The sequence below is a fragment of the Cydia fagiglandana genome, chromosome 2, assembly GCF_963556715.1.
Source record: "Cydia fagiglandana chromosome 2, ilCydFagi1.1, whole genome shotgun sequence".
NCBI lineage: Eukaryota > Metazoa > Arthropoda > Insecta > Lepidoptera > Tortricidae > Cydia > Cydia fagiglandana.
In genome coordinates, this window is record NC_085933.1 from 23,386,525 (window position 1) to 23,413,641 (window position 27,117).

General features: G+C 37.1%; 2 protein-coding genes and 2 long non-coding RNA genes across 6 annotated transcripts in view; 3 read left to right on the forward strand and 1 right to left on the reverse strand.

The window, feature by feature from the left end:
- LOC134679312 (uncharacterized) overlaps positions 1-27,117 on the forward strand; it is an 80,793-nt gene that overhangs the window by 18,548 nt on the left and 35,128 nt on the right. The window lies entirely within an intron of this gene.
- LOC134679046 (anoctamin-8) overlaps positions 3,803-27,117 on the forward strand; it is a 58,443-nt gene continuing 35,128 nt past the window's right edge. For 2 of the 3 annotated variants that reach the window (XM_063537859.1, XM_063537868.1), the window contains exons 1-2: positions 3,806-4,209; positions 4,674-4,802. In XM_063537859.1, coding sequence (XP_063393929.1) covers positions 4,092-4,209; positions 4,674-4,802 — 247 coding nt within the window. In that variant the 5' untranslated portion in view covers positions 3,806-4,091. Of the gene's footprint in view, positions 4,210-4,673; positions 4,803-27,117 lie in introns of all 3 variants that reach the window. The other variant, XM_063537879.1, reaches the window with a different exon arrangement.
- Positions 18,005-20,875, forward strand: LOC134679208 (putative nuclease HARBI1). Its single transcript, XM_063538086.1, has 5 exons — positions 18,005-18,783; positions 19,052-19,187; positions 19,319-19,460; positions 19,554-19,838; positions 20,676-20,875. Exons 1-5 carry the CDS (start codon positions 18,731-18,733, stop codon positions 20,783-20,785), a joined length of 726 nt encoding a protein of 241 aa, XP_063394156.1. The 5' UTR covers positions 18,005-18,730; the 3' UTR covers positions 20,786-20,875.
- On the reverse strand, positions 21,280-22,326 carry LOC134679318 (uncharacterized). The gene is made up of 3 exons (XR_010100316.1): positions 22,149-22,326; positions 21,594-21,716; positions 21,280-21,368 (listed from the first exon to the last, which is right to left on the reverse strand). It is a non-coding gene; the product is annotated as an uncharacterized LOC134679318 (long non-coding RNA).

Here is a 27,117-nt window from a genome sequence, read left to right on the forward strand (position 1 = left end):
AGTCTTGCAGGCAACAGTAGTTCGTCTTATAGTTGAAATTTTTGGTAAAAAGTATTTGAAATTTCTGCTTTTATGAAGAACTTTCAGTTCTAATGTTCTTTTTATGTTATTACACTGGTAAAATCAACATTTAGCCTTATTTCTGTAATTTTGAACATGCTTGTATTTGATCAATTCTGAAAAACTTCTTAAAGAAGCCTCGTTCGAATACTTAATATATACATATTAAACAACAAAATATAAACAAAGTAGATATTATTTTTTATTTGCAGATATACTAACGATGAGTAATTAATTGAGTAAATAAATAAAGCTAATAAATTGACATTAAATTGAGTTTGTAATTTATTATGTGCTGGGTAGTGTTTTGATCATAGAATAGTTTTGATCGTTTTGAACGCACATTCAGAAACTTCAGGAATGACCATAGACATAATATATATATAGACGGTGTCTCAGCGAGCTGTCACCGTTGCCACTTTTGTTTAGTGTACGATTAACAATTTAACACCACCTTGCTGTAGCCATGTCGATAAAGTCATATCGATAAACTATCGACATTTCTTACAATTTTAATGTTACTTCAAAGGTTTGACGATATCTAAAATGAACAAAAACACTTTTATTCGTTATTGTGGTTATCAGATCACAATTTTATCGTCACGCCCCAGCAGCGAACCAAGGGAAAGTTCAGATATTTAATTAAAATACATAAATACCTACTAAGATATGTGTTCCGCAACAATTGAAATATTTTATTATATTCTAATATATTTATTATTCATTAGCATTTCAATTATGTATATGTTTAACGAAGATATTGAAGCTTCAATTAATAGCTATTTCGTTCCGCTGTGTAACGTTTATCGATATATAACATGATTAAAATCGACTTTTGACATCCCTAAAAGAGCACACATACACGCTTTTACGCACACATACACAGCCTGGATGCATCAAAAAAGGCAACACTTGATTTGAAGTTCACCTTGTCAGCAGTATGGTTGTCCTTTTTTGACAAATGGCATTTTAAAAGAGCGAGGAGAGAGAAATGATACTAGTTGCTGCGCCGTCAAATAGAACAATAAACGTAGGGGTATCGTAGGGGCCTTGGGAATGACAGATGAAAAATGTTGCAAACTTCAACAATATAAAAACCAAGCCCCCTACTCTGTCTGTTCTCTTTCACGGCGCAGCAACTAGTATCATTTCTCTCTCCTTGCTCTTTTAAAAATGCCGTTTGTCAAAAAAGGACAACCATACTGTTGACAAGATGGACTTCAAATCCAAGTGGCCCCTTTTTAGGCGACCCAGTTTCTGCATGTGTGCGTAAAAACGTATATGTGTGCTCTTTTAGGGATGTGAAAAGTCGATTTTAATCATGTTATATATCGATAAACGCTACACAGCGGAACGAAATAGCGATTAATTGAAGCTTCAATATCTTCGTTAAACATAAGCATAATTGAAATGCTAATGGATAATGAATATATTATGATGTAATAAAATATTTCAATTATTGCGGACCACCTATTTTAGTAGGTATTTATGTATTTTAATGAAATATCTGGACTTTCCCTTGGTTCTCTCCTGGGGCGTGACTATAAAATTGTGATCTGATTACCACAATAAAGAATAAAAGCGTTTTTGTTCATTTTAGGTATAGTTAAACCTTTGAAGTAAAATTAAAATTGCAAGAAATGTCGATAGTTTATCGATATGACTTTATCGACATCGCTACAGCAAAGTGGGTCGCTTTGTTAATCGTACACTAAACAAAAAGTGGTCCCACTGACAGCTCGCTTGGAAGGCATCTGTATATATTCTTATATATATCTATGATAAAAACTGTCACAGTCACAAAACTTTGTTTAAATCAGGAAGTTATATATTAATCGGGAGCGAACTGTCACTTTTTTTGTCATACTAAACTGAACCTTATCACCGAGCCAGAAAGTTGTTCGTACCAGACTAGAGAAAACGGTCCACATGAGATAGAAAACCAGAGCCCCGTGTCTCACTCGCACATGTTGCCAATGTAAAAAAGATACCATTGTGGCAGTATTTATATCAATATACTACTGAAAGTAATTACCTTCATATACTATTTTAGTGCTATATTCCGATTACAGTTCTGATATCTTTTAAATAATTTGTTAATCATTATGATGTCAATATTATTAACTGATTAAACCAAGCATGTGCATAACAAAAAAAAACATTAAATTGACTATGGTAGAAATTGTAGTAACTTTGGATATTAATTGGTATCCCCAACTTGATGACATATTTTTCGTGTACACACACACACACACACGTGTACAATCAAGAAAACATTGTCAAACTCATTAGGGTGACTATGATATCGGTGCGATTTGGATCGGTCTTACAGAATTGTTATTACGTACTTAATGTAAAAATAAGTTTACCTAAATAGTATACTAATAAATAAATAAAGATATACTTATTTCGGCATGTTTAATTATTCGATTCATGTAATGAGAGCTATATAATTGCCAAAAATTAAATCCAAAGTCCTTAGACATTACAGACTCATATTTATACTTACTTACATAATATTTAATTTACTGAAACGTTAATTCTAACTATTTATATATATGTAATCGATTCTATATAGGTTGGACACACATTTCCGTCAGTATACAAAGGCGGCAAATTTGAAAATTTTGTTGCAATCACAGATCTACGATGACGCTTACGCTTAAAGAATAGCTTAAGTATGCAAAAGGGAAGTCATCACGTATATGAACACACCATGAGTATGATATTGTTAGTGATAGGTATTTTGTTAAGCATAAATAGTGTAAGATTTACACAGTTAAATGTAAGTTTTTATTTCGTTGTGTGCTAATATTTTATTATTTTAGTCAATACTCAAGATAATTTCGTGTATAAACATAAATTGTTACGCTACGCTACGCTAGGGCTTGACAAAATGACTGGTATCGATAACTAGTCGGTATAGTATTAATATAAAGTAATTTGCGATACAAGTGTTGAAAGTAGGAATCAAATTCGTAACGAGTGGTGATAAATTAAAACACGACCGAAGGCAGTGTTTTTAATCGACACGATTTGCGAATTACCTAGTTACGTAGTACAACGTTTTACCCCATCCTGGATATCTGTCTCGCTCTCTCTTATAGCTGTGTTTTTGATGTACGTACGGCGGACCACACCTCACAATCGACCATGATCGCGATTAAATACGCCCATTCCATCTGTAACAGCTTTTATAACGACTAAAAGCTGTTATAACGACTAAATTAAGTAAGGTTGTGCGAAGCGTTTTACAGGAGAGGAAAAAACTATATCCATCTCTTTTCTGGGACAATTATACTAGCATAGGGAAAATACAGTATGATTCTCTCTGATTATGTACGAATGAGAAAAGATCCTGGCCAAACTATACATTCCATCTTATGCTAATATCCCACATACATATGACTTATGGTCACCCTAATTAGAAAGAGATGGAGGGCTCAGGTTTGATGTCTCATGTGGACACACTTTTTGGCCAGTGTACACTATCCCGTTTACTCTCTACGTCCGTGGTTTAAATAGGAAAGTATGGAAGGTAGAGCTACTTCTACACTCCATATAGGAAGGTAAACCACGTTCTAAAAATTATGAAAAAGCGTTGTTAATATTTATTTTAATTGCATAATATACGAATCTAATATTTGTATATATGGAGTGTAGAAGTATCTCTACCTTCCATATTTGTATATATAGTACATTTTTAGTTATAGCAATACATGTAAAGACAATGGCGGCCAAAAATCAATTTTGAATGTGACATGACAGTCGAGGTCGAGGTTGCGGAGTTTTGTCGCAAAACAAAGCGAGTAAATAATTTATCAAGTAAATAGAACACATAACAATTTTTGTGTTGAACCATTACGGTGGCATGCCAATCGACTTTGATTTATTATAATGCTGTTTGTTTTTCCGTGTTAAATCTTTCGATGGTGCATTTTCTATGTTAATCGATGATGTAAGAAACTGAAGGTCTCATTAGTGCGTACTTTGTTTTATTGTTTTGGGTGACTTGTGAGTGTGTTTTCGAGATGGAGGGCGAGGATGGGGGGATGGGGAGCCCGGGAGACGATTACGAGAGCAGTTCCCACTCAACGCCTCAGGAACACAAGTCGTTTGCTGAATTCGCGAAGGATAAATTGGACAGTGGTAAGCGATTCCGGCTTATTTGATTGTTTTTATCCCTTTCTTTCGCCGGTATGTTATGTAAAAGTGTTATTAATTGCCGATTGGATAAGATAGAATATAATAATATCTATGGCATTTGTTAGGTGATTTGTTTTCTTAAAATAACTACTTAATTATTGAATGTACACATTATGTAAATATATTATTTCATTAATGTTTTTTGTCAAGTAGGTAACTACCCATTTACTTAGTTACCCTAGATTTGGTAGGAGTACATTACAGTAGAGACATTAGTAGTTAGTAGTTACCTATTTTATATATCTTATATTCTCATTTTAAATTTTACTAAACCCTTCTAGTGTGGCAAAATGACTCGTTGACATGTTTATAATTAGACAGAAAGTTTATCATTTCAACAACTCGAAAGAACAATAGAAGAGCTAATTAATCTGAGTTCTAATGCTTCCTATATTTGTTGTAAACAGCTAGCAGGGAGCTCCGCCGCCGCCTCCCAATGGCGGGGCAACTGGGGGCTCATCTGATGCATCCTCGGCGCCTGCTGCTGCATTCTACCCCTACTCAGCACACGGATGTGGTACTCATATTCCCTAAAGGTATGTTTTATTGACTTCTATTGCCTGTTCAATTAGAATCTCCTCAGATATATCAATGCGCATTGGCAATAGCGGATAGGAACAAGCTGATGTCTACGCAATAAAGTAAATAGAAATAAAAAAAATCACTTTATTTCAAACAACATTCCATATAAAAATTAAAATTAGCAATAAGAGCGAAAAAGTCGTTGTTCAGCTCGGCTCGCATCGGCCAGCGCCTACCAGCTTTTTCCTATCGGCTTTTGCCGAATGCATGTTGATATATCTGGGGAGACCCTTATAGTCCTACCACTTAACTCGGATGGTAGGTGAAATGGTTGCATGCTGGTTTTCTAGTAGAAGGACTAGATGTATTCTTAATTAAGGATTCAATCTATACCCTGATATCATGCCAATTTCTGGCAGTACTAGGCTACCTCCCTCCTGTCACGCAAAATAGGCGCCTGTTGATATCAAACTATAATACATATGCCAATTTCTTCTGGCAACCCGAACATTTTTCTAGCTATTGCTTTATTTTAGTAAAATTACGAGTATATGTATAATTTTACATGAGAATACATTATTCAAAAGCCAATCATGTTGGTTGTTCACTTTTTCCTGTCAACTGTGAATATTTTATTTATCCTGTTCCTATTTTTTTGTTTTATCAATTCCTATTGAATGCTCTGATAAAATATTTTTTTCACTGGTACAGTCATCTGCAATAATATGTTACACAAGAACAAATATCTGATACGATCTTATTTGTAGAGCCATAAGAGCGTGTCACATATTTTTGCGGCCCTCGAAGAGTAAAATATTATTGCAGGTCCTAAATACGTACTTCTAAAGCAGCATTCACACCAAAACTTAGCACTTAGAATTTGGAATTTGGTGGACAAAAATGCGGTAAACAATAATGAGTTGTCCTAAGACTTACGACGACAGTTATGCGAGTCTCGCAGAGGCGACAGTGCCCGTGGTATCTAACTTTTGTATACACAATTAAACCTATTAGTATAGTTTACCAATTTGTAGAGTTGACTGGCAGTTAGTTGCTTACCTTTTTTGAACACGAACAATAGCATAAAGGGACATAAGTAATGGATATAAATTGACTAAGGTATTGTTGAGGGAGTAACCTTGGAACTTTAGGCTGTACTGTTATACCTAGTTCGCTTCGAGCAACACCGGCTTCCGACACGTCGGAAGGGAGGGGCCCAAGCGATATCTCACCGTACAAATCATTCTGCCATTTTTCGCGGGGGGAAGGTGCACACAGTCGCACTTCTCACACTTACATACAAAATCCAATCAAAGGCCCTACCGCGAACCACGTTCGACGTGTTGCCTCTCTATGGCACTTGTAAATTCATACGTAAGTGTGACAGGGAGGCAACACGTCGAATGTGGTTCGCGGTAGGCCCTCTGTAATGACGACACAAATACATAGAAAATGACACACGTCAAAGACAAATCTTGCAAACCTCGATCTCTTTTTGTGTACGGACGAGTGACTAGTGTCACAACACGCACACTAACACATTTTCGTTGAAGTATGTCATTGTATTCTGAGAGATGAGAAGTCGGATTTGTCGCTCGACCGATCCGCAATTTGTACTGAGCGAGCAAAATCGATAAATCCAACAATTGCTTGAGACTAAAATATAATAATTGTATTTAAATGTAATTAAACGTATGATATGTAAAAAAAATATTACATGTGAAATGTAATACTTTCATTTTGTAAATTTGATGTCCCCGACCTCTTTTTATAACAAAAAACCGAGCAAACAGGCATTTTTGTGCAGCAGTGTTCGAGCGCGCGTCTGGACTCGGTCTAGTGAAAAATCCAAGTGCAACTAGTTTTATTACCCGCGCTAGATTAGATTGACGCGCTAATCTTGTACCTCGGCAGAGGGGAAATAGTGCGAATGCCGCCTCCCTTCCGTGTTGCTCGAAGCTAGTTCGTATTTTTAGCATTAACGTATGCGGAGTGAAATTTGGACAAATTTTGTATATATAAAATATAAAAACACTAAAATCTAAATAAAAAATATGTGTTGTCAATGTAAAGTCAATATATCTGTCAATCAGTTTGGTAAGTCTCATAAAGATTGGGTGTTTAATTTTGTAATTATGGTAAATCAACAAGAACGCCGTCGTCAAGCAGTATGTAATTTCTATAGTAGCCATCCCCTATGGCCGAAATCAAAGGTGGTGGAACATTTTGTGCAAATGGGTGAGAGTCGAAGCACTATTTACAATATTCTGGCGTCCTTTGCCTTGAAGAAAACCACTGCTAGAAAGCCTGGTTCTGGAAACTATTCCAGCTTGAGCAAGGTTTCTGAAAGAGCTCGATTAAAGAAAATTACGGCCGGCCGTGTCGCAAAATCTTATAGAGAGTTGGGAAGAAAATTTAAAACTGACGGCAAAACTGTTAAAAAATATCTTAAAGACATGGGCATCGATAAGCGATGTAGAAAAGTTAAGCCCACTGTCTCTGAAAACCAAGAAATCACTCAGAAAGTACGGCTGCGTAAATTAGTCAAAGAAATAGTTTACGCTAAAAACAATGTCACTTGCGTTATGGATGACGAGTCATATTTCACGTTAGATGGAAACGAGTGGCAAGGCAATTACTATTTTGAGAACACCAATGGTCCAACCGATGAGAACGTGAAATATGTTGAGCATACAAAATTTCCTAAAAAAGTTTTGTTATGGCTTGCCATCAGTCGACGCGGAATGTCTAAGCCTGTATTCTTTGAGTCAGGTTTAGCTGTGAACGCCGACCGCTACATAGAGCGATGTTTGCCATTAGTGCGGGATTTCATAAATACGAGTCATAGAGGAGAAAATGTAGTGTTTTGGCCAGACTTAGCCTCAAGCCATTATTCCAAAAAATCCCTTAGCAAAATGGCGGAGTTAAACATCCCATACGTACCGAAGACATCAAATCCACCTAATGTTCCGCAACTTCGCCCTATAGAAGATTTTTGGGCAAATCTAAAGAGGCGAGTATATTACAATAATTTTCGTCAAAAAATGTACAGAGTTTGATTCGAAAAATAAAATCGGAGCTGTATAAAATGCCGACATCTGTGTTTTCGACAGCGATGGACAAAGTACCACAGAACTGCCGTAAAGCATCTCGCATGGGAGTAAACTATTTTTTGCATTAAGCCTTGATATATACATTATTATAAGAACATAATTATTTTAAAAAAGAATGGTGTTTTTTCTATTTAAAACAATATTGAACTTTGTCCAAATTTCACTCCGCATACGTTAGAAAAAAGGTAAACAATCTTGACATGTCTTTTTATTCAAAAACACTTTTGAAAAATAAGTCACGGCAAATATGTAACAATTATGAATCATGTACGATTATTCACATTCTTTTGCTTTCATAAGTAATAGTTATAGTTCGTAGCTTTCTAATAGAGCCCGACGGCTAATCCTATTGTCTTTTTTTTACTGATATTTATAAAGCGTTTTTTAATTAAGAGGCACGTCAAAATCTCGCAGTCTTTTTCTAATGCTAAAAAAATTAACCATAGTTGTGCCATTTGCATGTCAATGCCTATTCGTCAAACATTAAACTTGCACGATCTTTTAAACCAGACTGAAAAGTTTGCCTTTTCAGCATAATGCTTTTAAAGTTTGCCAAAGAGTACAGTTGCCAAACAATTTGTCGATCCAGTAATACAATACTTGTTTTAAAACATGAGACTACCTTGACTCTTGTATTCTTTATTATTTTGGGCTTTATAGGTCGCATATGTTAATATGGGTAAAATTAAAAATTATAAAATCATTAGTGCTGGCCGTACGGGCCATAAGAATGGGGCATGAATGGGGCCAGTACAGTGGTGTGACACCGCTACAACGCGATTGGTTGATGAGTTCGCATCACGCGCGCGATTAGTTGCAACTAGTTTCGTTAGACTGCACTATTTGCTCGAATTCATTGAGTGACACCGCTGAACTAGTACCATTTTTAGTGCCCGGAAGGCCCGTCCTTAGAGATTTACACTGGCTATATAAGGCTCCAAAGCCTATGTATCACTGCGACCATCCCTGATCTATTGTGATCAAGATCAAGATCTATCTTTAGAGATATATGTCAATGCATAAAATCTTAATACAACCATTAGAATGTAGTTGTCAGTATATGTGGGTAGATTGAAATGATATGATAAATCAGTCTATAATCAGCTGAGGTGGTTTCATTGTACGTTTCCCAATACTTTACAATAGTATTCTACAATTTCAAATACCTAACATTCTTAGGTAACATGGAATTTATATCCTTACGGGTGAACTTTTCTTGGCACGGAACCAAGCATAAGTGTAGGCGGCATGTTCAATTGGGTTGTGCAATAAATTCTGTGCTAAGACCTAATAAAAACGTATGTCCTCTTACTTAACCAGTGTTTGTGTCTGTTTAAGGCGTAAATGAATAATCAGGGAAAGCTGAGGAATTTTTAGGGTTCCGTACCCAAAGGGTAAAAACGGGACCCTATTACTAAGACTCCACTCTCCGTCTGTCTGTCACCAGGCTGAATCTTATGAACCGTGATAGATAGTTATGAGGGTTAAGCTAGGGATAGCCGTGGAGTTCTCTCTAATGCTAAACAAGTGCGAGTCGGACTCGCGCACGAAGGGTTCCGTACCATAATGCAAAAAAAAACAAAAAAAAGCAAAAAGAAAACGGTCACCCATCCAAGTACTGACCCCTCCCGACGTTGCTTAACTTTGGTCAAAAATCACGTTTGTTGTATGGGAGCCCCATTTAAATCTTTATTTTATTCTGTTTTTAGTATTTGTTGTTATAGCGGCAACAGAAATACATCATCTGTGAAAATTTCAACTGTCTAGCTATCACGGTTCGTGAAATACAGCCTGGTGACAGACGGACGGACGGATGAACGGACGGACGGACGGACGGACGGACGGACGGACGGACAGCGAAGTCTTAGTAATAGGGTCCCGTTTTACCCTTTGGGTACGGAACCCTAAAAAACGAACAATAATGTTTACCATCAACCGGGGCGAATAGGGATGGCTGGGGTGAACAGGGACAAAACCTAAAATTTGATCTACCTGACTATTCTCAATAAGAAATTATTGTAAACATTTTAAGTTTTCTTCCTATTCACCCCAGCCATCCCTATTCACTCCGGTTGACGGTATTTCATTTATTAGAATTACCTGCCCTAATATTATAATATCATACAGCCTTTCTTTACTTTCTATAAAAAAACATTTTTTCCCTTTTGTAAGTCTGAATCGATAAAGATGTTTTCGAGAATCTGTTTACAAAAACGTTTTCGTACCAAACATCGAAAATACCCTTTACAGTACATATGGTCCTATTTTTCCGCACTAGTGCGTAAAATAGCACTTTTCGTGCGATGTCAAAAGTTTAAAGGGCCATATGTACTGTAAAACGTTGTACGATACACGTGCGAATAGGTAATTCGCAACTCGTGTCGATTTTAAACACTCCCTTCGGTCGTGTTTTAATTTATCGCCACTCGTTTCGAATTTCCACTTTTTCGCACTTGTATCGTAAATAACTATTATAAAATACTCAATCATAATAAGGAAACCACTCAATCTAACGTTCAAGCCACATTTCTTCACCATTTATCATCTCGTAGCATCAAAGGGTAATCTAAATGTCAATGGACTTACAGAGGCAGTTATGGAGACGGTCCATATAATTCACGGGTAACATCCTTGGCACAATCAACTCGCTCTTTATATGCCTTATTCCAACGGCATAAGATCTATTAACGCTCAGTTAATTTTAGTACATAATTCAGCTGGGTTTCAGTCCACGCTTTGCCAGAAGGGCATTACTCCTATACATTTGTGTTATGCGATACATTGCAGAATGCGGGGTAGGGGCAACAGACTTTTCACTCGCGATGGGCCAATGCCGGCCACTCCAAGGGACGCAGTCATACGGTAGAATGAGATCGCAATATTACTTCCTCCCTCTAACGCATAAATGCGGCCGGCCCAACGTGTAGAGGAGCCATAAAAACCGGCATTAAGCATATCGGGCCAGGGATCGGATACCGGTATTTTTTGTATGGGAACGATGACGGTGTTTTTTCGTTCTTTGTTAATTATTTCGTTTCTAATTGGGCAATCTAATAACACGAAGTCGTTACCTGACTACACAACTGAGTACTACATTTCGAGTATAAAGTAATTCGAAAAATATGGTTATTTCGATGTTTACAAATGCTTAAAGATCTCTATCTCTAATATGGAGATTAACAGGCCTATTCGGATTTCGAGATAACCACAAGATCTAGAGACGATATAGAGATCAACTAGATCTACATTAGATATCGACTAGATGTGACTTGGATATCTAAGTCACAACTTGTCGAAATCGTTCAAGAGGACGTTCAGAATCGCGGAAACGTCAAATTTGACATATCGATCTTACAAATATCTTTAAATTATCCATATCGTAACTTGTTGAAGTCTAGTAGAAATCTAATTCATTTTCCGAATCGAGCCGTAAATGTCTATGTACATTTTCTTTTTTTTTTATTATTATGAATGGGCTTACTCATGGCCACAGACTAGCCGAGGCGTAGACGTGGCCTACGATGGAGCTCGCTCGCCCAGAAGGTGCCTGTTCACTCTTGATTTGAAGGTTGCCGGGTTATAAGAACACGGAAATATAGACGCCGGCAGGGAATTCCATTCCTTGGCAGTGCGCATAAGGAAAGTAGAAGCAAAGCGCTTCGTGCGAATTGGTGGAATATCTACCATGTAAGGATGGAAACCGGCCGTGCGTCTAAAAGTCCGATGGTAGAATGGGGACGGTGGAATAAGCTCGTGTAGCTCTTGGGCACACTCCCCGAAGTGCAGCCTGTAGAATACTTCTTATTCCTTTCCTACCCTTTTGTCGCGAACATATCGCGAACCGGCTAATAGCTGCCAGCGTCATGGGGTAGATGGCGCTCGCAGTCACGTTTAAGTTAAAATAACCGCTTCTAGGTTATGGTGATTTTTTGGGGAGACAAGAGGGTAGACGCCGAACGATAGGGATAAGAGGAGGTTATGTGCGAACAAATCTACGGAGGGAGAATTTTGCTTTTGGATCAATTCAACGAGTTTCTTATGGTGTTATTATATTAATGATGTGTCTCTTGTAAATTGTGAACAGCGTATATCAGTAATCAGAGTGAACAGTGATCCGAGGGAATTGTTGATGGCTAATATGAACTTATGGTAAACTAGTGTGAGGAATGGGGTCGCTATAAGGGGAGGTTTGGAGGCGACTACGAAGTTCAGGAAACCAGGTGGATAATCAGGTGAATCTAATTTTATATGCAGGTAATAAAGTAGGACACCAGCAATGAGTGAATCGTCATCTCACTAACGTCCAGGCCTCATATAGGTATGTCGTATGATTACATATCGTTGACCAATCTCAGTAAAGGCATCATCTCATTCGATAGGTTAACAACCTGTGGTGAGCTTGACGACATGGTGGAGGTGCTGGGATTATTTATGCACATGCATAATCATCATCAAAAGTAACATATGAAAAGTCAATTTATGTAATTATGCACGTACAACTTAAGAGTTAATTTTTTTGTTGGTTCAGGTCAATTTAATGTTTTTTTTCAGGCTTGAAATGAAGCCCATATTTATGTAATCCTATTTTTGCAAAAAGGCGTTAAGCTGGCGAATATGTTTGTGTTTCAGCGGAGCACATATGCAATTAAGTGCCTACATTTTATTGAACATTCTTGCTCTTTGATATACAAGAGATTGTAAATGTCAGTAAATATATATACATAGTTTAAAAAAAAAGGTATCTAAACACATGAATTTCCTTGGTATATTATTTAAATGCAATAATATAGTTTCAAAAATTCTTCTTGTAATACAAAATACTAAAAAGCTCGCTTTAATCTTTGAAAGCAGTGTGTTAATTAATCAGTCCTATAGAGTGCAAATTTGGAGTTGATTCCTCATGATAAGCAGTAGAATGGAATTCCAAGTGATGGTTTGGAATGATAAAAATATGTATTTGAAAGCATTAAGTTATATATTTAACGTTTCACAGCAAGTATTTGTCACTGGTTGATGTGATAAAAATGTTTGTGTCACCAGGGCTGCAAAGTTTGTTTTTAACCTACGTGCCTTGAACCAGTCGCAACGCTCAGTATTCCAACATTTCTATGTCATAAGAATGAGAGAGTGGCAAAGATTGTCACATCAGAAAAGATAGTACAATATTGGTATGTTTACTATAAATTCTGTCAGAGAGGTGTTTGTAATCAGTTTTTAAACACTAGCTTAGTAACACTACCTTCAACAAGAGCCATGGAACTGCTTAAGTCTCAGATTTCATTACTTTGAAACCAACCATTACGTACATTTTTCATTGAACATGTCTAAAAACGTGGGGGACGAAATGGACATTCAACTCAAGTTTGAACGCCCTAAGCAGTAGAAACTTTACACGTATCAGTAATAATCCAATAGAAACTGAAATACATATATGTCATGTATCAAAGAAAAGGTGAAGAAGCCAATATTTGATAAACATAACATGATTTTTTCTCAAAGTTGTGAATAATCTCATTGTTCTCTTAAATATCATATGATTGGTACCGTTACCATACCCGCTCATGCCTAATAAGTTTAAGTTGAACAGGAGGTTTAATCGTAATCTATATTTAGGTTTCTGTTATGATTATGTTCACAAGAACATAGTTTCATTTTGATATTTATTATGTTTGATGATGTAGTTGACAAGTTGCTTTACTTGTTTAGATTTAGTTACCTGACCAATCTTTGATAAAATCATGCACTAATAAAAATTTACGACATTTTGGATCAAATAAGTCTTAAATGATTCACGGTTAAGGGAAAGGTAATCACGGTTCATATCCCGGTCGATATAAATACATTTTGAATTAAAGTTTGCTGGTCGATTTGTGAACCAGCATGGATCCTCTCAAACAACGACTTTATCACCTGAGCTAGAAGATTCAAATTATGCAGTTGACCAACAATTTAACATTACTACATCTGCATTATTATTAGTACATCTGTTTTTAAATTGGGTCTTAAGTGACGATTAGGACCTTTTTCGTAATTTAATTAGGTTTAAAGAAATTTTAATACTCATAAGAATATTACAATTCACTTACATGAGTTAACATACTTATATTAAGAATTAATTATCTTGCCGAGTACATTTTTATTTGTTACATAATATTAAGTGAAAAGTTCTTGCAAAATTGACTCAAAAATAATATATATGTAGGTAGGTATACATTTTTTATTTATTTTGCCCGCAGCGACTTACACAAGTAAGTACGCTTTATATTAGTTCCCATGCGCGAGCGCAGGCGCGAGGTCTCAGGCTAACCAGTACTACAGATCGCGGAATGCGTAGCGACTATGTGTGTTGGAGATCATGGTTACTGAGCTAGCTCGGGTGCGCCATTAACTTGCCCGCGCTCGGCAGGCGATCAGAATAGTACATAGCATGGTATAATAATAGTCAGTAACACAGCTTATAAAACAGAGGATGTACTTATAACTAAACAAACATTTTATATTTACATTTATAAAAAAATATATATATATAAATTCATATTTCAATGTTAAATGTAATGTTCAAACAATTCAATGTAAGACATAAAAGAAATCGCATAAATGATTAGATCTGTTAAAATAATTATACTCGATTTTTTTTTGGCATCTATGCCTTTGCAATTTTGTTTGTAACGTTGCAGGAGTTAAGATCTTAATATTAAAATAATAATCATATAATCATAATCATAATCTCACATTCATTGTTCTGTGTGGCCGAATAGTTTTAGAACCAAATTGAAAGTTTATTTTAATGCGGGTAGTTGATATTATGGCTTACCAACTGTTGTTGCTTACAAACCAGTTTAGGTCTGACCTCCGATCTTGTGTATTTTCTATTACATCGGTATCTAGTTAAATTGGTGATAAACAATATTTTGTGATCATGATGTTCCACGCCAAGTTAATTCTTATTGGATTGCATGCTTTTCTAGAACATGCATTGCTTGCAGAATACCCGCTTCATCACAAATTATCAGCTCAGCCATGATTAAACTAGTTGTGAGCGCAAGCGTGGTGAATTGACAACAATTTATACTGCGTATCTTTTCATGAAACGAATGTATCATGTTTAACGTATTAGCCTTATACTTATATGATCAATATTTTTACAACAACACAATATTCTTTACATATGTAAAGGAACTTAACACATCACTTATACTATTGTGCAGAACGGGCGGTCTTATCGCTAAAAGATTGATATCTTCCAGACAAGCAAACCAGGCTATTATAATGGTATGTTTTGCGGATCCATATTTTCACTGGGCTTTAATCAGAATCATTGAGTTTATTTAAAAACTCGAATTTTACACTCACCTAGTTTGAAGGACTAGATCCACTCATATCATAAGATGTTAATTTGGAATTCCTTGCCTCGTCGTTGTTTGTTGTTACAATCGTAAGGAATTGTAACGGATTGGTTTCTTAGAAGTCGATATAATTTAGTTGTAATGTGCCTGGATGAAAATGCAGGAGGCAATTCAAATCAGATTACAATTTGATGTCATATGTACTCGTACAATGTACATACTACTCAAACTCAAAGGACCAGGAACATCATTGGAACTCAATCAGAATCACTCAGCCATTCCAATGGTACCAGCAAAGTGCCAAAAATGCCACTCGCTAGATTAAACAATAGTAACATACTCAATTGGCATGCATGATATTTCTGTTCTGAAAGATAAACGGGTAAAATGATTGTAAACGAATAAAAAACTGCCGAATTAATTTAAACAATATTCACTTACTTTACTTATGGATTGCGTATATCAGCGTTACATTAAGGTTCCAAAGACTTGTCTGTTGATGTAACAAAGTATAGTATCTCAATTTATTCCCAATTAACATTCCAATATAGATTGTTATCAGAGAGTCAGTAAATATCTACTTGGATAACGGTAAATGACAAAGGCAAAACTGTTTAGTATAAGTCACCACCAATACGTTTGCACTTGAGCAATACCCTAAGATATAGTGACTTCCTATTATTACTGAACCATTGATTCTTAGTGTGGAAAGTCCATAGATTAGTGATTAGATAAAGTAGTAGTAGTAATCACTTTATTGTACACAACACAGGTTTACAAAAATAAATTACAGTAATGGAAGTACAAAGGCGAACTTATCCCTATAAGGGATCTCTTCCAGCTAACCTTCGATAAAGATTAACGAAACTTCTGAATTGTGTATATATGTACATACGATGAGACGATGACCCAAACCTAAAGGGTTAAAAATGCTAAAATAAATTATTATTGAAAAGACTCCCAATAAAAGGCATACTTATTGAATGGCCTACTGGTTTCTATATTATCTGCTAACTGATTTAGATACTTCTAAGTACATACTTTACTTTTACTCGAACAGAAATAGATAAGGGAGTGGGAGATAATTTAATGAATAGCCATGCATAACTAATATGATTTTGTTAAATGAATTGGAATCAAGCAACACATATTAATTGATATCGCCTACCCAATCGAGATACTAAATACAGATGAACAATCGGATCAGTCTCAGAAACGGTGTACCTCAGCACATATCTATAACATCATCAGAAATTGTACGAAATCTCAGGTCATGCCGATTCACAGCGCCAAAGCCTAGAGAGGCATTCAGAGGATGAAAATCTCAAATACATTATTATTCACATTAGTGTTCTTATCATCTAATTGTTGATTTATTTACATGTTTGCCTATGAACATCTAATTCCAATTAAAAGAGTAGCTTCTTCCTGCGGGGCGGGAGTGTCGCGAACATATCGCGAACCGGCTAATAGCTGCCAGCGTCATGGGGTAGATGGCGCTCGCAGTCACGTTTAAGTTAAAATAACCGCTTCTAGGTTATGGTGATTTTTTGGGGAGACAAGAGGGTAGACGCCGAACGATAGGGATAAGAGGAGGTTATGTGCGAACAAATCTACGGAGGGAGAATTTTGCTTTTGGATCAATTCAACGAGTTTCTTATGGTGTTATTATATTAATGATGTGTCTCTTGTAAATTGTGAACAGCGTATATCAGTAATCAGAGTGAACAGTGATCCGAGGGAATTGTTGATGGCTAATATGAACTTATGGTAAACTAGTGTGAGGAATGGGGTCGCTATAAGGGGAGGTTTGGAGGCGACTACGAAGTTCAGGAAACCAGGTGGATAATCAGGTGAATCTAATTTTATATGCAGGTAATAAAGTAGGACACCAGCAATGAGTGAATCGTCATCTCACTAACGTCCAGGCCTCATATAGGTATGTCGTATGATTACATATCGTTGACCAATCTCAGTAAAGGCATCATCTCATTCGATAGGTTAACAACCTGTGGTGAGCTTGACGACACCTTTAGCGGTTCGTGCTATCTGGGCCGAGACATTTAGGGCCGCAAATGGAGTAAAACCACTAGAGTGGCATGATAAACCCAGGCTTAACTTAAATAATGGCTTTAATAAAACATAAAACGTCTGACGAGCCGGAGTTTTACGTATGGCGGGGTTGTTGGGCGGAAAAATGGACTGAAAAGATTTATATACTTAAAAGATTTTGATAAGATATATTTTTTATGGCAGTGGGTACATAATGGCTGTAGAATGAACGACCAGTACCAGCCGAGATTTAAAAAATCGAAAATTTGTGTGATTTAATACATTGAGTGCCGGGTACCCGCTCGACGGGTTCTCTGTTCGTAGTCGCTTTCCTTTACAAAGTGGGAAAATGCTGGGATCAGCTACGCGCGTAGCGCTACGAAAACGTTGGCAGTAAATGTCTTAATTAAAGGCTTAAATGTCCACCGATTTACAGTTAACAGTGTGGGGTGTGGGCGATGGTACGACCCCATGGAATGCCCCATGTCAAGTTAAAACATAAATACTTACGTACCCCCTTATTCATAAAACTTTACGGGCCTGATTGAGTTAAATTATGTTTTATCCCTTTCTTACAAATACGTAAGTCAAAATGACGGATAAATACAAAAAGATTCATAGCTAATTCAGGCTTGTAAAGCGTATTATTCCATTTGAAGTGTGCACGGCAAAACCGTCTCGCTATCTGCTGCACACCTATACCATTACCATGAGTTTACAGTGACGATGCTCGCTAGCGACTGCGTAAATGATTTCTATGGAGAATAGTACAGCGCCGTCGGCGGTCACTCATAGAACTAAAAATCGGCAGTATGAGTTCAACGCTAGCGATTACTTTTCGATAGGTATTTTACCTAGCTCGCTAGCGAGTAACGTTTGTAGCTGTTGCCTATAGAAATTGGTACCATGAGTCACATTTTTGACATACGCTACCGAGCAATACGTTATCGACTGTAGTAATCTATTTCACTGGCATATTGGAGCGTGAAAACTTATTAGAATTCGTGTTATAGTATATTTTCTTATCATTATTTATGTAAATAATGTCAGCAAGGCATTATTTGGCATGGGATATGTTAGCGAAAGCTGCATATGAAGACGAACGACGTGAACAAGGAAAATATCAAGCCGATATGAGAAACATATTAAGAAACCCACTTCAACACATAAGTGAGAATAATTTTATTAAAGAATATAGGCTTAGCAAGGAAGCTTTTGAGGATTTGTGTGATTTGTTAATAAATCATGCGGATTTGAAATCCACTCAAAGAGTGTCAGTGGAATCAAAGTTAAGTATAAATTCTATAAAAGTGTTAAGTACTTATACATTTTATTTGACATTTATGAGTGTTATTTTGTAATTAACCAACAAACTAACTCTTGCAGGTTTTATGTGCAACAACCGCTTTGAACCACCCCAATATTCTAAAAATGTTTATCAATTTTCCAACCACACGCCAAGAAAGAGATGACATTAGACACAGGTAAAAATAGACGAATCACAACTTAAACTAGGTACTGACGTAATTTACCTATCTGCTGGCTGAAGCTAGAACCCTGAATTTTCATTAATATATAGGGCTTAACATGCTTAAGATATATTCTCAAAAACATTCAATATGTTCATATTGTAGTTTAAGAATTATTGTGCAACAAAGTTCCTTATTTTCGACACTGACTCACTCACTCACGTAATATTCTTTCCTCTTATGACCACAATACAATACCTACAAACCAATCTTCACATTTTAGTTTTTTCAATAAATATGGAATCCCAGGGGTGATAGGAAGCATTGACTGCAGCCACTTCAAGATATTTACACCCAAAAAGGAAGAAGAACACTTATATTTCTGTAGAAAGCATTATCACTCAATGAATGTACAAATGGTAAGTAGGTCTGTTTTTATCTGTATAGGTACCTAACTTACTCCTTAATAAATTTAGATTGACATGTTTATCTAAAAGCTATTTACTTACTACTCGTAATATTATATACTTACAATATATTAATTTTTCAGATATGTGATCAGGATTGTAAAATTTTATCCATTAATGCTAAGTTTGGAGGTGCAGCCCATGATTCTTTCATATGGGAAAATAGTAATGTTAACAATTATATACAGTCTTTACACAGGCGTAATGAAATTGTCTGGCTTTTAGGTAAGACAATATATTTTGAATATAATTTAAATTATGATTCATTTAAAACAGCATTTATTTTTGTCCTTAATAAAAAATATTCCTATTTTACAGGTGATTCTGGTTACCCTCAACGGCCATGGCTGATGACACCATATTTAAACCCAACTCCCAACTCTATTGAAGAAACTTTCAATGCAGCCCACACTTCTGCAAGAGTTGTCATTGAAAACACTTTTGGGCGATTGAAGAACCGTTGGCGCTGTGTACACCGAGATAGAAATTTACATTACAGGCCAGAAAAGTGCTCACAAATTATTATAGCATGTTCTGTGCTACACAACATTGCCTTAAAGTACAATGTTCCGGATCCCGAAGAGATATGTGAACAAAATCAAGGTATCTATTACCTATATAAGAAAACAGTACTAATAAAAAGGGCCTTCGGGATGGGATATAGGCTATACATAACTATGTATAGCCAGTATAGCCTATATCCCATCTCGAAGGTCCTTTTTATTAGTATACTAGCTTTTTCCCGCGACTTCATCTGCATGGAATCAGTAATTTAGGTAGGTATTATTTCATCCAATCTGCGTTTTGTTGATTCCCCATACAAACTTCCACCCCCTTAAAGGATGATTTCTGGGATAAAAACTATTCTATATCCTTCCCCACAACTCAAACCTATCACCATACCAAATTTCATTTAAATCGGTTCAGCGGTTATTGATTGCCCATACAAATTTCCACCCCCTTAAGGGATTCTGAGATAAAAAGTATCCTATGTCCTTCCCCGGGAGTCAAACTACCCCTATACTAAATTTCAACTAAACCGGTTCAGCGGTTTAAGCGTGAAAAGGTAACAGACAGACACACTTTCGAATTTTTAATATTATTACTAGCTTTTGCCCGCGACTTCGTCTGCGTGGAATCAGTAATTTTGTTAGCTATTATTTTGTCCAAAAGGACCCTTTGTCCTTCCCCGGGATTCAAACAATCTCTATACCAAATTTCATCTAAATCGGTTCAGCGGTTTAAGCGTGAAGAGGTAACAGACAGACAGACAGACTTCCTTTTATAATATTCGTATGGATAGTATGGATATACCTACTGGTGAAAGAATGTATGAAATCGGATAGGAACTTAGATAACATACAAAACTTCAAAATTACATTTTTATAATATTAGTATATAAAATAAATAATTACCTATAGAAGAGCTCACTCTTTTCAGAATTTCATCGAGAGGAAGTGGTGTTGGAAGATGGAGGTGCTAGCGATTTATTAATGGGGAGAGCACTACGGGATCAGTTAGCTAGAAGACTTGCATCAAGACGGTCATAGTATAATTGTTTAAGAGTGTAATGTTTGCAAATAGGTACCAAGTATCATTTGTTAAATAGGTAAAACAAAAATATACATACACATTTATAACATTTTTATTTTTTTTCCAAATGACTTACAATTCTATTTCCCAATACTAACAATTGACTAAAACAATCTAACCACCTTTCTTGCATCCTTATCTCTAAATCTTTTAACCTATTCCTCTCCCGCTCTGCCTCCATTTGGAAATTTCGCCATTCACAGTCAGACCTGACGAAGGCTTGCCTTGCCAAATCGGACTGTGTCTGGGTACGAGTACGAGAGGAGAATGTTGGCGTCGGACGTGTTCGCCGCCACCGTGGCGTAAGTGGTAAGGGCGTAGGACTCTGCGGCGCGTGCTGCCTGCCTCCAGCAGCCATCCGCGCGGCCCGAGTCGCAGGCTCCTGCGCCTGTGTCATGCCGGCCTCACTCCTGTCTAGCATCCGCGCGGCCCGAGTCGCAGACTCCTGCGCCTGTGTCATGCCGGCCTCACTCCTGTCTAGCATCCGCGCGGCCCGAGCCGCAGGCTCCTGCGTCTGTGTCATGCCGGCCTCACTCCTGTCTAGAGGATACAAAGTAATGATAAATCAGTATTTATTGCACATACATACATTCATACCTATTATAAATTGCAGGTTAAAAGAACACCTCTGCAAGATTAGAGTTTAAGTGTGTTGTGGGCAATGGGCTATAATATTACTGAGCAGTACTTACACCTATAAAATGTGTCAATAAATGCAAAATTTATTATCTGCTTCTAAATGAGGTTTAGTAAATAAAACTCTACCTGGGCTGTTAACTATTCCAGGCTCCTCTCTGCCCGCCAAGTCTTGGTTATTCCTGTCCACAGGTAAGGGTGGAAAAACTGGGGGTCGAGCTGATGTCCCTGGCCGATTCCAATCTTCAACATCTGCAATAAAAAATAAAAACAATAAAATAAATACTTGGTAACAAAATTACAATCAAAGAGAGATTGTACTGTACAGTCAGCTGCAGAGAAAAGGTACCACCCCTGCATAGAAATTTGTATGAAAAGGTGCAAACTGCTAAGCTAATAGTATTGCTGACTGTACATTGATACTGGGCTATAATATTCATACAAAAATATAAATCCAATAATTGTTACACATAAAATCATTGTCATCATAAATGAAGAAAATATATTTGTGCCGCTACCCTTTCCAGGATACCGAGTCGGGACAACCAGCTTTCTAGGCAGAATCAATACCAGCTAGGCTATGGTGACTCTTAACTATGTATGTTGTTAGAATTTTTCTCAGGACATGCATTAAATTAATTCCATTGATCTTATTTTTATAGCAACAATGATACGAAAACTCACTGGAACAAGTTTGTTGAGCAAACTCATCATGTAGTATAAAAATAGATGGGCTGTCATCATTATCAAGTGTCGGTAGTACAGCCAGTTCAGTTACTTCTTCCTGTAAAATATTTTAATTTAGGTATGACCATAGAGTAAGATTAAGGGTCGGTTCCACCAAACTGTTTATATCGTTAAAGAGTTCGCTAAATTTTTATGTATGGAAAGTTTCATAGTAAAGCGCCTGGGCGCGCCGGCTGACTTTGATCAGTCTGTCAAATGTGGTTGGTGCAACTGGCCCTAAATAAAGAATAACAAACTCCCATAGGACAGCATTCTCTGTGTAGGGGATTAAGTATGGGAGTTCTTACTTTTTATTTTATCCTTAGGGTAACATTCCATTTCTGACCGCAGCTGCACTACTGGTACTTAATGCGTCACTGTTACTGTCAATTTCCATAGTAAAATGAACAGTAGTGCAGCTGCGGTTGGAAATGGACTGTCACCTTAAGTGTAAGGCCTAAGTGGACACTCGAGTGGGGCGTGCAGCGAGCGGGGTGTGCGGATTGCATGTTAAGTAAACAAATGGAAGCGTATAGGAGCAGCCTTAGTACACGCTGCTCAAATTACTTGTGAGCCCGACGCCATGCTGCACACCCCGCCGAAATTGTTATTAAGCATGAAGTACCCATTACCCTACCTCCAGGCCAACCTCCGGAATTTCTACAATGCCTGTAGCTGCCCGTGTCCCTGTTATAGCCAGCACCCTCTGCTCTAGGTCACTTAATTTTAATGTACAAGCAGGACCACCACCAGTTCCTGCTCCAGCTCTGAATATCCGAGCAGCCTTTTTCTTTGTATTGTTCTTTAGGTCACTCCACACCTTCACACCCAACACGCACACACACACACACACACAAAATCAGTGAAGAGCGAACCAAATGTACATGCAAAGAAAAAAATGTGATGAATGAATAGGTAAATGAAAACATTATAAATATAAAGCTAATGGGTTATACACACAAAACTTCCGTGAGAGACAGACATATTAAATATATTAAAAACCTGACATTACTCCAAACCCGATATTAGTGACCCGTTTTTAATATATTTAATATGTTATACACATACCTTTCTCCACTTATCTGTATTTTTGGTGACGCCTGTCGCATCCGCGTTCAAAAGTTGTGTCACCTCAGCCCACCGTCGGGTATTGAGCTCCTTCCCATGTGGCCCATCGCTGGGTTTGCTAAGGTCACCATGCCTGTTAACACATGAGATGAGAGGGACCTTAAAATACTTTGCTAACCACTTGAAACTAAAATATTTCATCATATTATTATAAACTAGGGAGACTGTATAACTCAAATTAAAGTTAAAGTACATAGATACTTACTTTTGCATGTAGTCAACTAGAAGTTGAAATTGCGACGTACTAGTACGCATTTTTTAGTGTTCCGTACAAAACTTTGTTTACGGAACACTTATGGGATCACTTCGGTCTTGCAAATCAGTTAATTTTGAAGTGAAAACTTCTTTAGCGGCGCTAGGCACTTTTTTAAACACAGTAACACAATTTACGTCATGCCCGTCGACTCAAACTTAAGTAGAGAACTGTCACATTGACAAAGTAACCAACACAAATACAAGACCCCCACTAACACTTTACATAATAATACTGTGCCATGACGCTTTAAATTAGCACGGTTTTGTTTATATTTTTTAAACGAATGCTTGGATACTTAGCTTTTTGCCCAATATCGTCCTACTCTGTCGTTTCAGTATAGTCAAAAAGAGATAGCTTTCTTTGCTGTGAAGTTAGGCACGTCACTCCAAGGTAATTCGCTATCGTAACGTTAACTACACGATGAATCGAGCTTACGTTAGCGAGTATAGTAAACGAGTAATTGACTCATGGTACCAGTTGTTTCGAAATCTACACGAACCGCGTTTAGGCGCTAGCGATTGTAGTAACGTAATGTAAGTTCTCGATAGCAACTCATGGTAATGGTACTAGACGCTTTGACGGAAATCCGACGCTGGGAAATGTAACCAGTAGTGCGAATGTAGGTCTGACTGAGGCAGAGGTAGGAAGTTTCTATGCTTTATGCTTAGTCTGGTGGAAAATGTATCTGAAGTTGCCATTTTTATATTAACAGTGTGCAAGTAATATGTGTTATTTGTGTGACAGGACAGGACAGTATCAGTATAGGATAAGCATCTTAGAAATTGGTACCTAAGCCCATTGGAATCAAGTTGTAAGGAGAGTCCGCCTTGTGGTGCCACCTGGCTGGGCTGACGAAGAAAACGCCATAATAGCCGTATAACTTTGTATAAAATCAACACAACCTCCCCCGGTTTAAGTTCTTTAATCTCCATGGGTGGCTGTCCATTGTAAAGTACAGGCCGTATCGGTAATAAAATTTTGCCAATAACTAGCTGTTCCATGATTGTAGTTACAAGGTACAATATTGCTTTCAATCTGCCTAACTTAAAACTCAGTCTATTCCCAAGGCGCTGCACGCTCGGTAGCTCGAAACATTCAGTTGGCTATAATGTATCATACATCTGCAGTCTACACACGTATCGAGACTAGATGCAATCATGGAATGCTGTATTTTAGTTTTGACGCAATAACGTTATACAAGTTTGATTGTCAATAAAAATATGTTGTCTATACTGTTTTGAATGGAATGCACGTAACGCGTTTACGAAACAACTTTAATGTCGAATCGTTTGAAAAAATCTCGTATCTCACACTGCTACTCAATGTTGAAAGGCAGTAACTCTGTATGCATCCCATACATAGATACCACATTTATCTTTTGATTGACAAAATAAGATACGAGTTTTTTTTTAAAGTTGTGCCGATTTGTACATATAAAACGAAAATTTGTCAGCTTTAGCTAGTCAATCTCAAATAGGTTCGTCGACAAATTCCAGGAGATTCAGGCCCTATGGTTTATCCGTCTGTATATGAGTGATTATCTTCGCCTGCAAGTTCAAATTTGATGTAAAACGATTAACTTACAAATCAGTTACTCCAACTTTGAGAATTACTTCATGTGCACAACAATGTTATGCAACATGAAGTAATTTTCAAGTCAACTATTTAATCCAGTAAATTTGTCGAATTTTGTAACCTGGCTGTTTTGCGTCAAATCCGGTAGTTCTGATTTTTTGCAGACTTGTTTATGATGTTGGCCCAATGAATAATCCAAGTTTGTGACCTCGAGCGCCGAACGCAACTTTGTCAAAAATCGAATAAACCGCATTTTTTTTTACATTTGGGCGATTATTACCCTAAAGTACTAGTTTTTGGTAGTAACTTCCTAGCGCGTTTTTAAAGTAGACTAAATTTGCTACAATAAGATACTAGAATTGTCTCTGTACATCTAATATTTTCCGAGATAAAGCCTTTCAAAATTTTATAATTCATAAATCTAAAAAAAATTGCGGTTTATTCGATTTTTGACAAAGTTGCGTTCGGCGCTCGAGGTCACAAACTTGGATTATTCATTGGGCCAACATCATAAACAAGCCTCCAAAAAATCAGAACTACCGGATTTGACGCAAACGCAAAATGTATAATTTTACTGTATTCATTTCCCAACCCTCTAAGATTTCCCCAGGCGACGTCCCACAACATTAGTTCATACGACTTGAACCACAATGCCACAATCGCAATTTATAATAACGCTGTGCATGTTAATTCCTGAAGCTCTGTGTAGACTAAGAGCTAGTCCTGGAAAATGGTCAACGATTTTAAGAGCAATGAAACCTGCTGGTACCTTAAAGATGAAAGACGTGACTTTAAAGTAAAGAGAATAAGAGCGTGTCAAACCAATTTTGAACACCTCGCCCGCTCAGCAACTTCTGCTGCGACTGTACTATCCTTATTACTATATCCAAGCGTCTAGCAGCTTATAGATGGAGGACAAGACAGACTTACAAAACTTTTCAGTTAGAAAAAAGGAATGCCCAAGGTAAAAATGACTTAGTAGAAAAAGGGCAGATAATACTACTCCAAACCTAAAACTCTACTTGTTTTCTTCAAGTGGCCTGCACTCTCTGACCTTCACCGATGAACGGGTTCCAGACGCCTGGATTTAGTAACAAGAATAGTATAGCGAACTAACTATTGTCACGACAATTTTTTGTACAGTCAACAGCAGAAGTTGCTAAGCATCATGTTCAAAACCACCTTGACACGCTCTTATTTTCTTAACAATAAAGTCGTGTCAAGATCACATTGAACATCTCGCCCGCTTAGCAACTTCTGCTGCTGACCGTACGTATTCCCCATGCAAGGCAAGGTAAACTCGCGTGACAAATAAACATTAAAAAACAATTTGGCGCCCAACGTGGGGCGCAAAATTGTCGCTCGAGTTTTCCTGCCATAGTTTCGTTGCTCTTGAAATTGTTGACCATATTCCGAACTAGCTCCTCGTCTAGAGCAGTCATAACTTTGAATATAGATAGCGTGTTTGTTTGGTATTTGCTTAGTTCAATTCTCAATATCGTAGTTAATGTACCTATCCGATGCCATAACTTTAGTGCCAAGACCTTAACATTAGTCGTGATAAACATCTGGGTTGATATTTCGGAGTAAGCACTGTGATAACATCTGAAATATCGTTACGATAGTATAGAAGTCAATTTATCTTATTTGGTTGAATAGGTAAGTATTGTTCTAGTTTTCTATACCAAAATTGAAGTAGCAAAATAAAGGCTTGTTTAGTAATTTTGATGTTTATTTATCACAGATCACAGGCATAACAAAAACGTCTTACGTCTTACGCTCTCGCGAGTTTAACATTTTTTCCCCATCACAAAAAGGGCACAGCGCCGCTAAAAAAGTTTTCACTTCAAAAATGATTTGGTTGTCGGTTACTTAATTAAGTATAGTTTTTAGGGTTCCGTACCCAAAGGGTACAACGGGACCCTATTACTAAGACTTCGCTGTCCGTCCGTCCGTCCGTCCGTCCGT

Excerpts from the sequence above, each read along its gene's own strand:
- LOC134679208 (XM_063538086.1), top strand. The coding sequence starts at position 18,731 with ATGTTTATCAATTTTCCAACCACACGCCAAGAAAGAGATGACATTAGA. Across the intron at positions 19,188-19,318 it reads ACTCAATGAATGTACAAATG|ATATGTGATCAGGATTGTAA; the intron begins GTAAGTAGGTCT and ends TTAATTTTTCAG. Across the intron at positions 19,461-19,553 it reads TGAAATTGTCTGGCTTTTAG|GTGATTCTGGTTACCCTCAA; the intron begins GTAAGACAATAT and ends CCTATTTTACAG.